Genomic DNA, 14,932 nt, shown 5'->3' on the forward strand with positions numbered 1-14,932 from the left:
CAACTCTTCACCAATAATTCACAAGGAACCCACACAAAAACATTTGGAAGCCCCTCCCATAGAGCTCCTCTTCTCCAGTGTCCTGCCCTAAAGATTCTAGCCATTTTAGCTGCCCCAAATTCTGATTCAACACAGGCTACCATGTTCTGCTTGGATTTCAGCTCAAGAAATTGTTCTCAGGCAGAAAGCAGGGGCAATTGTGGGGCTCATTTTACAAATTTCAAGATCAGAGGCCTGTTGTCCAAAGCCTGAAAGAGTTGCTTCACATATTTTGTCCAGTTTCATGTTTTTTTATAAATTTTTTTTTAACATTTATTCATTTTTGAGAGACAGAGAGAGACAGAGCATGAGCGGGGAGGGGCAGAGAGAGGGAGACACAGAATCTGAAGCAGACTCCAAGCTCTGAGCTGTCAGCACAGGGCCCGACGCGGGGCTCGAACTCACAAACTGCGAGATCCTGACCTGGGCGGAAGTCAGACGCTCAACAGACTGAGCCACCCAGGCGGCCCTAGTTTTGTGTTTTTTAATGACAGAAAGGCCAGTCCAGAACCAGATACTCCATCAAAGCCAGAAGTAGAAGTTGTAATCAATAAATATTCTAGTTTCTATTATATATATCAAGACCTGTACTGGCACATAGCTAAATATGAAGCAATGGTTTAATCCAAAGGGCATGAGGGTGAGAATAACTAGCCATTTATTCATTTATCCATCTATCCATCCATCCATCCATCCATCCATCCATCCATCCAACAAATACTTACTAAGCATCTTATTGTACCAGGAAAGTGCTGACTTTATGTCTTCAAGCCTCGGTATTAGCACAGCCTACATTAGGACCATAACCTGCCCTGCCAATCACCCAGGTTTTAGGAAAAAGATAAGTTGAGAAAATGCATATAAAAGCACTTGACAAAGGCCTACACAAATACACATTATTTCTGTGATGGCAACAATCATACCCTTATTAATAAGGCACAAGTTCTCTGTGTACACTTGCCCAACAGCAGAAACATGAAAAAGGATGGCTGTGAAAGAGCAGGATATGTGTGTGTGCACATGCATGTGCACCCATGCTCTGGAGGGGAGGAGATTTCAGAATTCAAATCTGCCAGGGAACAAAGTGCATATATAAAAGTGACAGGAGATATGGGTACCTGCCATACAAACGCTTGTGACAAGATAACTGAATAACAGAACTGAATTTAAGTGAAGTCCCTTTTTGAAATTTAAAACCAAAATATAGAAAAAATAATCTTTGAAAATGTTTTATTGCAGAATGCTTTAATACAAATTTCTTTAAACTTTATTCCAACTATTTTAAAATTCAAGAATAAAAATAATTTCTACTATAAATAATATATTCATATCACATCCTTTTAATAAAATGGGTCAGAATGGTCATAATCATTTTCTCACCAATAGTCATTATTCAAAAAAAAAATTTTTTTTTTTTTTGGGAAACATGTAATAAGGTCCAGAGAAAAGGTAAATCATTCAAGAAACATAGAGGCTGGTGAGAGTTTAGGGAAAAATCATGACAACAGACCAGTGATCTCCACTCGGGTAGCTGAGTTAGCACAGATGTGAATCTAGCTTTTAACAAGGGTTTATTTTCTATTGGGGTTAGGGATGAGCAATGAGTAGTCACAAACATCTTAAGCTACATTCTTCCTTCTCCGTTGTCCTACTACTGTAATCTCAGGCCTTTAAATAAATGTCAGCTGTAATGTTAACAGATATTGGCATACAAAATAAGAAAAACAAACAATTCCTTAAAGACACAGAAGTGTTGACCATAAAATAAACTGTATTTGAATATGTTAAAATGAAGAAATTTGGGCATCAAAAAACACCCTAAAGAAAGTGAAAAGCGAAGTCACATATTGAAAAGACTTTTGGAATACATACCTCCAACAAAAGTACCAAAAACACATAAAGACAGCTTAAAATCCAAAAGAAAACCACAAACAAGCTAGGCGAAAGAAAAAACAAAATAAAAAAAAACAGAAGTCATGAACAAGCATTTCACAGAAAAAAAAATCACAAGACCAATAAAAACATAATACCATTTCTACCCACTGAAGCTGCAAAAATTTAATCTGACAATTCCAAGGGTTGGAAAGGATATATTCATAGAGACTTTCATAGACTGATAGTGGGAAAAAAATGTTTGGCATAATGTCTACAAACTGAATAATCCCATGTTCATTACCCAGGGTTTTATTCCTCAGTATACATGGAAAGAAACTTACGCACAAGAGACATGTATTAAAATGATCACAGCAAAACTGCTCACAGCAGCAAAAACCTGGAAAACAAGGAAAATGTCCATTCACAGGAGAATGAATGAATAAACCATGTTACATTAATGTAATGGATTATTCCCAGCAAAGTAAAGGAACTACAGTGACATGCAACAACGTGGATAAATCTTAGCAATGCAACATTAAGTAAAAATATTAAGTCTCAAAGGATTACATATAGAATGTCTTTTTTGTAAAGTTACAACCAAAATAAAAATATACACTTTCTAAGAATCCATAAAGATGTGATGAAGCTATACAAAATCAGAAAACTAGAGAATTCAGGCTGTGAGGTCTGGGTGAAGGGGGAGGAATGGGGTTGGGGAACCTAAAAAGTCAGATGTAGATTATTAAGGATCTATCCTTTTGTTCTGGTAGTAGGTTCACAGGGGCTTATTAAGTTTTTAAATATAAATTAAAAGCAGGCTATATGTGAGCTAATAAGAGCATGCCCTAAACAAGGATTATGGCTAATCCACTATCTAATTCTATCCACAGTATATCCAATTTTTTATTTTATCTTATTTTATTTTTTTAATGTTTTTAATTTATTTTTGAGACAGAGAGAGAGCATGAACAGGGGAGGGGCAGAGAGGGGGGAGACACAGAATCTGAAGCAGGCTCCAGGCTCCGAGCTGTCAGCACAGAGCCCAACGTGGGGCTCCAATTCACAGAGTGTGATCATGACCTGAGCCGAAGTCGGATGCTCAACCGACTGAGCCAATCAGACACCCCTATATCCAACTTTTTAAAAAGCTTCCAAGCCTATGTTAACTAGAGCCTATGCTGACTAAACTGAGTTTTCGTCTTCTTGATTGGAGTATAACTTTTTTTAAGTCAAATCTACTCAACTGTAAATAGCTGTTATTTTTCCTAGTGTGGTAACTTTCAAAATATGAATTGCTGACATAGTATCCTAAGTTATTATGCCAGTTATTATGTCTAAGTCACATACTATGATTGTACTCCTGGCACACCCAATACAACGATATTCATGAAACCGCAATTTAGTAAGTACTCTTAGCTTGCTACATACTGGAAAGGGAACAAAAACTTCCACGATCCATAGAAAATACCCTTGCATTTTACAAAATGACTTGTTTCTCGCCTAACCCTTAAAATATAGATGCCAACTCAAAAGAGTCTCATAACTCATAAATGACACTTTTAAGTCAACCTCGGTATTTTTTCCACAAACTTCTGTTCGGGAAAAGATGAAGTGCAAAAATTTTTCCTTAACGCAGATTTTCTCAGCTATCAGAAAACTTAAACTTAGGGTTTTCATAACAACGCAACCATTTAAGTGTCTACGTATATATTTAACATTCAAAAAAATAAGACTGTAAAAACAATTTGATCTACTCAATTTGTGCATTTTGTAATTTCCAGCTAATATGGTTTTTAAGAACTCCACATTTACCTACCTCTGACACAGGTTCAAGAGGAAAACAGCACATAAATAACTGACAAACACACATGAAAAATGATATTCATATGTAAAAGAGGTCCCCTTCTCTATTGTTTCTCTCTCTTGTTTCGGTGCGGGGGGGGGGGGGGGGGGACAAACTTCAAACTTCTGAAATAATCTATTTATTAGCTGGAAAGTTTTAAGTTGTTTAACCATTTGGGTAATAACACTAAACCAAAAAAGTGAGAGAGAAAGATAAAAGGGGAACGACCAAGGAACACAAGTAATAATGTGAAAAATGAACTGTTATTTTGTGAAGTGTTATTATTCACCTGTCAAACACTCCCAGATCTAGGTTCTCCAGGGTAGAGCATTCACATCACTATCAAGGATGTTACTCTCAAGTAAGTAGGATTAGAACATTAAAGGCAATATAGAAATAGGAATATTTCCTACCGGCATTATCATTAGGCAGATAAGACACCAACTAATGAATAAACTTGTGTCTTAATACACACTACCTTACAACATTATACAAAACAATTCTCATAAAGCGATTATACAAAGTAAATTCAGCATCACACACAATCCTGTGTGATTCAAAGTCTCATCATCTGACAGATGGAAAAACAGACTCATAAATTTAAGAACCCTTACAAGATCACTCAACTAGTAAATGGCAGCAATTAAATGCAAACTAGGGACACACACCTGGGTGGCTCAGATGGTTGAGCCTCTGACTTCAGCTTAGGTCATGATCTCACCGTTTGTGGGTTTGAGCCCCGCGTCGGGCTCTGTGCTGACAGTTCAGAGCCTGGAGCCTGCTCCAGGTTCTATGTCTCCTTCTCTCTCTCTCTGCTCCTCCCCTACCTGCACTCTGTCTCTCCCTCTCTCAAAAATAAATAAACATTAAAAAATAATAATAAATGCAAACTCAAATCTACTGACAGACTTCGATTTACAAAAAACTAAATGAAAAAAAAATAGAATATAAGTCAGGAGACCAGGGCTATCTAGTGTTGGAAAAGAGCCACAGAGACCTTTCCCCTGGCCCTGTGGATTCTACTTCCTGAAAAATAATACCTCCCACCCTATGTGCTTCACAAGGCTACTCTGAGGATCATAGACTAACAGTTGTGCAAAGACTTTGGAAGTTACAGTGTTATATAAACAGGGAAGATGACCCTTCCAACCTAACCAATGACAGTGAGTCGTGAACTCAAGGGACAGCAACACAACACCATGAGCTTGTGACTGGTGTTTTTTTTTTTTTTTTTTCAGTCTGCAACAAATTCTGCAGTTCAAGAAGAATTCAGACTAAATCTCAATTATTCAGTGTGTGATTCATAAATGGAAAAATACAACCACTGGGTTCATTTATCAAAATTTGATAGTTTATCAAGACAGGAGAACAGAATAAATTCTCTCTTGCCTAAAAAGGCCTCCTCAATCCCTATCAGTAATAATGATGAGGCCACAGTAATAACAACAATGCTTGCTATATGCCAAGGATTTGGCTAAGCATTTTACATGCTTTACTTCATTTAATCCTCAAAAACCCTCTGTAGGAAAAAAAAAAAAAAAAAAAAAAAAAACCCTCTGTAGGAGATGTGATTATATCCATTTTACAGAGGAAGTAGTCTAGAAGAATGATTAATTTATCTGAGATCAAGCAGCCAGTCAATGGCAAAGTCAGGATTCGAAACAGACAACCTGTCTACAGAGTCGACAACCTGCAGCTCCTCATGACTCATTCTGCTCTGAAGCATCCACCAAAAAAGCCCACTCATCTCAAAGGCTACCTCTCCAGGAAGACTTCCTTCATCCAAGCCTAAAACCAATTCTCTCACAAAGCACCATTTCATTCCTTCTGTAGTGACACCTCTATCTGCCTATCTTATACAGTTATGAAAGAACAAATGCAAAAATCTATGAACATTATTATGAATCTTGACATCCATATACATACATACACACGCATATGTGCATAGAAGAGCAAACATGTAACTATCTGAGTCTTGAGTGCCTCCACCCTAAAGAACCATCCACATCAAGACCATTTTGAAACTAAACAAGAATGTCTTCAAACATTCTTAACAGAGACATGAAGTTATTTGCCCTGTACCATAGGGTGAGTGACAGAGCCAAGATATGAATTCATGTTTATTTACATAGTAACTTACATTACTCAGTCAGCTGCCTGATTCCAAAGGCCAGTGTTCTTAGTACTATCTACATTGCTTACCTAATCATTTAGCCTCTCAGATCTTAATTCATTTTTAATTTTTTTTAATTTTTACTTATTTTTGAGAGAGAGAGAGACAGAGCGTGAACAGGGGAGGAGCCAAGGGAGGGAGACACAGAATCCAAAGCAGGCTCCAGGCTCTGAGCTGTCAGCACAGCCCAACACAAGGCTCCAACACACAAGTCAAGAGATCCTGACCTGAGCCGAAGTCGGATGCTTAACCGAGTCACCCAGGCGCCCCTCAGATCTTAATTCTTAAGGATGAAGGTGGGGTAGGGACCAGGCCATGTCAATCTCATTTGCTACTGAATCAACAAATATTTACTGTAGCAAAATTATAGAAATTAAGTACATTGTTGGTAATGTTTAAAACTCCATGAGAGAAAAAGCCTTCAGCTTCCAAGGGAGATTCTGGACTACAGGTTTTCTAGAGCACAAAGTCAGGCCTACTCCCTCCCTATCCCCAATAACAATGAGAAAAAGAAAGGATTTCTAAAATCTGATTTCCCAATTTTGCTGAAAATTAGACTCAAGCATGCTTACTCAGTAACCTATTCTCAGAAATAAGATGCTTGGGGCACCTGGTGGCTCAGTCGATTAAGGGTCCAACCCTTGATTTTGGCTTAGGTCGTGATCTCGGAGTTCCGTGGGATCAAGCCCCTGGTCTGTGCTGCCAGCACAGAGCCTACTTGGAATATTCTCTCTCTCTCTCCCTCCCCCCTAACCCATCTCTCATTCTCTCTCTCAAAATAAATAAACTTTTAAAAAGAAAAAAAGAAAGAAGATGCTTACCTCTTGGAATAAAATTTTCAAAATACCACCCTTAACTTCTTAAACCCTTTACCTTCACTAGGCCCTCAGCTTAGACAGCGCCTTCCGCACATAGCCTTCCCTGATCTTGAACTCTGCCTCTTCCTAACCCTTTGCCCAACCTGGACTGAATTAATTAGCCCTCCCATATTCTTCCACTACACTAGCGTTGCCTTATGTTGCACCGCTTACCAGTTCTGTAACTACATGATCCTTGAAGGCAGATACTATGTTTTGCTCTCTGCTGTATTCCTTGTATATATCACAGTACCTGGACGGTAAACTCTCAAATATTTGTCAAATGAATAAATGACTGATGACCCAATTATGACTCCGTCTTGGTACTTTTGTGGGAGGCATAGGAGAAACCTCTTCATCGTTCTCCATAGCTGTAGCGTGAACTCGTAACTTAAACAATCTTGCCAGAGGGCCGTCTCTCTACTGGGCTCTGTTCAAGCAGGTGCTATGACCACAGTTACTGTGCACCCTTTGCTTGCTGGGAAGTAAATTAAAGCTTATAAGCGTGTACTTCAACTGAGATGCTAACTGCAATTCATTCTACAGGTGCTTTATTCCCAGATAATTCACTCGAAGGACCTGCTCATATAAACAGCAAACACTGCCACCACAGCATACACAATTACATGACCTATCCTGTGAAATGATCACCTTGGCAGTTACTTCATTTTTGATCCTCCGTGCTCCACAGTGTGTACAAGACACTTTACATTAATCATCTGATTTTCTATTTGCATCAGCCCATGATCAGTCTCCATTTTAAGGTTCCTCGGTTGAGGAAATGAAACTCACAAGGATAAATCTATAATTTGAACCCAAATCTGTTAGGTGCCACAAACCTGTGGATCTCTACACTAAAGTGTCTTCAAATAAAAGATACCTGCCTTGATTGTTTCATAAGGTATGGTCAGTTAATCAACTAAAAATTGAGCTAAAGGGGTCAGAAAGAAACAATCATCCAAGAACTTAAAATGTAAGATGAGGCTTTCCATTCAGCTTTAAATAGATTCAAACTCAACTCAAAAGATAAAAGGAGCTTCAAGAACCAAAACTGTCAAGGCTCCTGGGTAGCTCAATCAGTTAAGCATCTGACTTCAGCTCAGGTCATGATCTCATGGTTCAAGAGTTGGGAGCCCTGCGATGACAGCAAAGGGCCTGCTTGGGATTGTCTCCCTCTCTCTCTGCCCCTCCCCCACTCTCTCCAGTGCATACGTTCTCTCTCAAAATAAACTTAAAAAAAAATAATCAAAATTGTCATAATGAGTGTTATACAGTCTTAAATGAGGCTGTCATGAGAACATTTAAGTCACTGTTAGAAGCTGAGCTTTTTTCGAAACAGTTAATCAAAATGATGAGTACAAGGATAAACTGACCATCTGTTAACAGGGTGGTTAAAGGTTAGGAAAGCAGACCAGAAGAGAGGAAGAAAGAAAAAAAATCTCCTATTCCAAGAAAAACGGACCATATGCGAAGTTGTTCCCTTGCCAATTTACAGAAAACACAAAGAATATGGAAAATAGGAAAAATGTGACAGTATTTACAAGAATTTTCTTTTTTAAAAAAAGCTGCCAATTAAAACAAAAGGTTCAAATCATTAGTAGAGACCACAGAACATCTGACATACAATCTGAAAAACTGCACTATGTGTTTAGTTCCTCTAGACTTAGAGTATGTTCACTGAAAGGCAATTTCTCTAGCAAAATCATTCCAATAATGCATATCTACAAGATTTTTAATACAGTGACTAAAGTTAAACCTCACTTAAAATTACAATTAGCTACTTGCTGCCGGTAAAGGCATTTGGTTTAATGCTGAACTAGTCTAACCTTAAAAGAAATACATAAGTGGTGTCCATTCTTAAATCATTTCCCTTTCTGCTTTATGACAATATTTGAAGACACTGGCATTTTAATATTGTAAATCCACAATGTTTCTCTGACATATGTTTGCTTTTCTATTTCTTAAAAGATTAATGAGCCCTCACTTAAATGCATTCCCAGTCCGTCAGTCCTGATGCTTCAATGGCTTTATACAATTTCCCTTGGAAAAAGAGCGGTTTTTTTTTTTTTTTTTTTTACTCTTCATACCTATGGCAGAAGCTTAGTTAGCATCCTGAGGTTACACTCCATTTCCCGAAGAGACCATATTAAACAGAACCCAGAGATGTTTCTAAATTCACCAACCAGTACAATTCCTACATCTTTCCTATGACATATTTACAGCTCCCTCCTACGATACACTGTTCTGTCACAGGTTTAACAATACCTCCTTCCCTCTCTTCTGACTACAGATTCTTAACATGGAATGCTTTCTTCACTATTATTGTTACTGACAAAATGAATTAACTGAGGAACAGATTAGAAATGATACGTAATATATAATCACAAAAGTGATGCAATGGGGAAATGACCTAAGTGAATTACATAGCTTTATATACATTAACACAACTTCAAAGGTTTAATATCCCCTACACCTAGGTGCAGAGGTATGAAACAATAATTTGGTTCATACTACTTACCCTATACTCATTCTACTGGTAACTAGGATTGTGATTCACTACATACCATGCATTGGTTACTATAATGTACATCATCTTATTCAGTAATAACAAGAATAAAATGATGTCGAATACTTAAATTGTGCTTACTCTGTTCCAGCCATTGTTCTAAATATGTTGCATATATTAATTTATTTAATCCTTACAATTATGAGATAAGTACTATGATTATTTCAAATCCACAAATAAGGAAACAGGCTTTGAAAAGTTAACTAATGGACAGCATAAGTAAGGAAGTGATAAAGCCATAACTGAAACTGAGGTTGGAATATGGAGTCAGGACAAGCTCTTACCCTGTAAGTAATACTTTCTGCTTTCATTATAGCACCCCCACCCCCAACTTCTCTTCAAAGACTCCCTGTCACCTAAAAGACAGAGAAGAGGAATTTATGGCTCTCCGTAATGAGGCCCCACCTGACATACAACCTTATCTCCAACATTTACAATCTTCAGCTAGAGCCAATCAACGGTGCTGCCATCTCCAAAACCATTATCCATGCCTTTCTTCATGTGATTTGGCCCTGCCTAAAACAGCCTCTACAATTCTCTACCCTCAACAAATTCTGCCTGGGGTTCAGACAACATTCCACCTCCTTTCCAGGACACTCTTTGACACTTCCAACGAATTGTGAGATTCCCTGTGCATAAACTCTTTCAGTAATTACTGCAACCGATCACCATTTTAGCTAACAGCAATATACTGCCTCATTGCAACTTGAATGTTTTTGGCATGCTTTTCTCCAAACTATAAATTGAGGGTCAGAATTATTTCCCAAAATCTGATATCTGCCTCAGTCTGTAGCAGTGTTATACATATAACAGGAGCTGGATAAATACTGTTGAAAACATGAGTATAGGGGCACCTGGTTGGCTCAGCAGGTTAAGCATTCAACTTAGGTTCAACTTAAAAAAAAATGAATATACACTTTTCTTTAGTGACAGGCAGTAAGGCAAAGTGGGGAAAGTATAGGTGTTGATGTCTAATAGACCTGGATTTTCATCTTCCATTTGCTGTTTGACATTGGCAAATTGTTCTGAGTATTTCTATTCTCATCTGTACAAACAAAAATAAAACCTACACCCCACAGGGTTGTTATAAAATTTAAGTGAGAGAAAAAAGACAAATTACCTTCAAAGGAGAGGCAAACTGACAGCTCTCAATATGTACAATGGAAGCCAGAAAATGGAGGAATATCTTCAATGTGCTTAAGAAAGTAACTTGCAATATAGGATTCTGCATCCAAGGAATAGATCCTTCAGAAATGAATGCACTTTCCAGAAAAGAAAAAGAAACAAAAAAAAAAAGTTTGCCACCAGCAAACTTTTAACACCTGTATTAAAAGAAATTCTAAAGGCTGTTCTTCCAGCAGAAAGAAAATTATCACAGATAAAAGATCGGGCAGGAGGGGCGCCTGGGTGGCTCAGTCGGCTGGGTGTCCAACTTCGGCTCAGGTCATGATCTCACAGTTTGTGGGTTCAAGCCCCACATCGGGCTCTGTGCTGAGAGCTCAGAGCCTAGACCCTACTTTGGATTCTGTGTCTCCCTCTCGCTCTGCTCCACCCCCATTCACGCTCTGTCTCTCTCTCTCAAAAATAAATACACATTAAAAAAAAAAAAAAGATCAGACAGGAGAGGAGCAAAGAAAGTGATAAATACAGTTGACCCTTGAACAACACAAGGGATTATGGGTGCTGACCCCTTCCCATGCAGTAGAAAATTTGCATATAACTTTTGACTCCACCAAAATGTAACAGTAGTACTAAGAGCCCACTGTTAAGCTGAAATGGCCCCAATAACATAAATACTCAATTAACACATACTGCGTATGTTATAGGTATTATTGCACTCTTACAATAATGTATGCTAGAGAAAATATTATTTAAAAAATCATAAGGAAGAGAAAATACATTTACAGTACTGTCCTGTATCGAAAAAATCCACATACAAAGGGACCTACGCAGTTCAAACCTGTGTTGTTCAAGGGTCAACTGTAAATCCAAATTAATGTTAACAGTCCTAATGTTACAAAAAATAACAATACTGACTTATGGGGTTTAAACACATAAGTACACAGCTAATAACAACATAAAAGTTGAGATGAGGGTAAAGGAAGTTCAAGTGTTCTAAGATGCATACATTGTCAAGATAAAGGATAATGGTACCAAGTAAAAACAGACTCTAACAACTCAAAGAGGCATGACAAGAAGCACCTGGCTGGCTCAGTCAGAAGACTGAGCATGCAATCCTTGATCTTGGGGTCGTGAGTTTGAACCCCACATTAGGTGTAGAGATTACTTAAATAAATAACTTAAAAAGATGCATGATGAATTTTCTTTAAAAAACCATCAAAAGAACTGAAAAAAGACTATACAACCTCCAAAGTAACCAAAGGGATAAAGGTTATTTAAAAAGGCCCCAGTCAGGGCGCCTGGGTGGCTCAGTCGGTTAAGCATCCAACTTCGGCTCAGGTCACGATCTCGCGGTCCGAGGGTTCGAGCCCTGCCTCGGGCTCTGGGCTGATAGCTCAGAGCCTGGAGCCTGCTTCAGATTCTATGTTTCCCTCTCTCTCTGCCCCTCCCCCATTCATGCTAGGTCTTTCTCTGTCTGAAAAATAAATAAACGTTAAAAAAAAAAATTTTTTTTTTAAATAAATAAAAAGGCCCCAGTCTCCTTACCTTTTTGTTTTTTGTGTCAATGTCTTTTTTAGGAGTCCAGGTCAACTATCTTATGGAATGCCCCACATCATGATTTCTCTGATTACTTCCTCATTTCTGGCAATAATACAACCAGAGGTAATGTTACACAGTTCTTACTGCATCAAATCAGGAAATACTTGATGTCAGCTTGGTGATCCTAAGTTTAATCACTTGGTTAAGGTGGTAAATGCCAGGCAGGTCTCCACCAAGTAAGATTATTTTCCTTATCTAAATAGTAAGTTATCTGTGATGTGATACTTTAATACCGTGTGAATATCCTTTTTCCCTAACAATTTAGCAGTTTTAGCATTTACTAATGATCCCTGCCTGAACCAAATTACACTAGGGTATGCAAAAAGGTGATTTTCTAATTATATCATTCCTTTTACATTGATTTTTCTGGTCATCTTATGCAAAGAAGACCACAATCTTTCTCTCCACATCTTTCCTTCCTCCCCACCCTACTCATTATTAACTAATAGAATATTCTTAAAATTCAATGCCCATTAGCATCATTCTTTGTCATGCATACTCAAGTTGTCTCCAATTTGGCCAGTAGCAGGCTTTACAAGCTTTGAACCTTTGAACCTGAACTGCTAGTCTTTGATAGCTCTCCTGATTTTTGGTACAAGCTGTCACACAGTCAGCTAGCACTTTTCCTGTCCCATACCTGGAACCAGCTCCAAGGAACATTTCTCTAAGACTCCTTTTAGAGGGAAATAGTACTGAAAATTGAATTATCTGGGCACTGGGTATGCTTTTCTCTGCTGGGCCGGTGCTGGGCCCTTTCAGTAGACAGACCAAGTAAATGTATTTATTTATTTTTTTTTAAATATTTTTATTTATTTTTGAGACAGAGAGAGACAGAGCATGAGTGGGGAAGGGGCAGAGAGAGAGGGAGACACAGAATCTGAAGCAGCCTCCAGGCTCTGAGCGGTCAGCACAGAGCCCGACGCGGGGCTTGAACTCACGAACCGTGAGATCATGACCTGAGCTGAAGTCGGACGCTTAACCAACTGAGCCACCCAGGCGCCCCAATGTATTTATTTTTTAAATCATAAGTTCATATTGATATTTCCATGTCAGATTTAACATTACAAGGTTTTTTTCTTCTTGGTTTTATTTTCTTCCACTAAAAATCTGATTCTAAAAAGCACTTTATGTATGTGCTTTTTAGTTAACAAAAGTTTTGAAACGAGGCTTGACATCTCTTTATGGTATAAGCCTTCAGAGGCAAGACGCTTCATGCCACTTTATAAATGTTTTATTTTTGATTTCTGACACAAATAACAAGGGTGCTAGTAAAATAACAACAAAGCAGAAGAGAAGGTAGACAAGCCACTCTGGAAATACTATCATTAGCTAGTCAAAATTCCACATGGATTGACACTGGCAGAAGGTGAACGTCCTTTCTTTCCTAAATTACACTCTGTAACATACATTTTAAAGTTCCAAATCTTGGAATGCCACAGAATAAAATATGCTGAGAAAAAGAAAAAAATCCATTCACATTTTTATATTAGTTCTAATCTTTATAAAACAGATGTGAGCTCCCTTTGTAAAGAAACAACTAAGTGGCGCCTGGTGGCTCAGTGGGTTGAGCGTCCGACTTCGGCTCAGGTCGTGATCTCACAGTCCGTGAGTTCGAGCCCCATGTCAGGCTCTGTGCCGACAGCTCGGAGCCTGGAGCCTGCTTCGGATTCTGTGTCTCCCTCTCTCTCTGCCCCTAACCCACTTGCATTCTGTCTCTGTCTCTCTCAAAAATAAATAAACATTAAAAAAAAATTTTTTAATAAAATAAATAAACAACTAAGAACTAAGAGATAAAGCTGACCAAATAGATACCAGACCAGGCCTTGTCTAATCTGTGTCCAATCATGGGCCCAAATCTTTTTCTGTAATCTTTTTTCCTAAGAGCTGGGCACACCGTTAAACAAAAATGCAGTTCTTCATTCATAGAACAAAAAAGCTTTCATTAACTCTCTCTCCCAGTTCAGAAACTAAAAAGGGCTATCTATTACCTACAGAATCCAATCAGATTCCATCTGACTCAATTCAACCCCATCACCACTGTTTCTAACACACCACTCACTTTTTTTTTTTTTTGGAAAGAGTGTGAGCACATACACACACACACACACACACACACACACACACACACACACACGCACACACGCACGCACACATGCACATGCACACAGGGAAGGGGCAGAAAGAGAGGGAGCCAGAGAGAGAATCCCAACCAAGCAGGCTAGGTGCTGTCAACACAGAGCCCAATGCAGGGCTTGAACCCACAAACCATGAGATCAAGACCTGAGCTGAAACCAGGAGTCAGACAGTTAACCAACTATGCCACCTAGGCGCCCCCATACCACTTCTAATTCGGTCATCACGAAGTTCTCGCCCCTCAAAAAATGCCAAGATTATCCCAGCCTACAGTCTTTTACCTTTTTCATGCAACTTCCACTGAGTATTTACTACACACATTCTATCTTGATGAATAGGATAGCTCATATTTGCTTTCGAGTTTCCCTTGATATACATTCTATACCCTGTACTTACCACTAAGAGGATAGAGATTTTTTTAAAAAATGAAATCTCGTATCAATGAGTTAATAATATAATAGACACATGGGACTGATTAGGTAGGATCAAACAAGTATTATCCTGGGGTACAAAGTCTTACTGAAAGGAAAGAGATGTCAAAAAAGATGTAACCAACTGGAACTCACATGTACTACTGACAGGAGTGTAAAGTGGAAAAAGTAATTGAGAAAACTTTTTGGCATTCTCTCTTCAAGCTAAACCGACACAGAATCCATGACCCAGTAACTCCACTCCATGTTACATACCCACAGAAATGCGTATATATGTAAACCAAAAGATGTGCA

General features: G+C 38.4%; 1 protein-coding gene across 9 annotated transcripts in view; it reads right to left on the reverse strand.

Annotated features, from left to right (window-relative positions):
• The window catches only part of LOC122232991 (formin-like protein 5), a 78,594-nt gene that overhangs the window by 17,393 nt on the left and 46,269 nt on the right, over positions 1–14,932 (reverse strand). For 2 of the 9 annotated variants that reach the window (XR_006210380.1, XM_042963748.1), the window contains exon 2: positions 2,256–2,311. The exons of 5 other annotated variants lie outside the window; for them this stretch is intronic. Coding sequence is in view for 2 of the 4 variants with exons in the window: in XM_042963748.1 (XP_042819682.1) it covers positions 2,256–2,311 (56 nt within the window). In the remaining 2 variants the exon portion in view is untranslated. Of the gene's footprint in view, positions 1–2,255; positions 2,312–12,020; positions 12,100–14,932 lie in introns of those variants that run through there. 2 more of the 9 variants (XR_006210382.1, XM_042963749.1) reach the window with 2 other exon arrangements.

This window comes from Panthera tigris, chromosome D4 (assembly GCF_018350195.1).
Source record: "Panthera tigris isolate Pti1 chromosome D4, P.tigris_Pti1_mat1.1, whole genome shotgun sequence".
NCBI classification, from domain to species: Eukaryota; Metazoa; Chordata; class Mammalia; order Carnivora; family Felidae; genus Panthera; species Panthera tigris.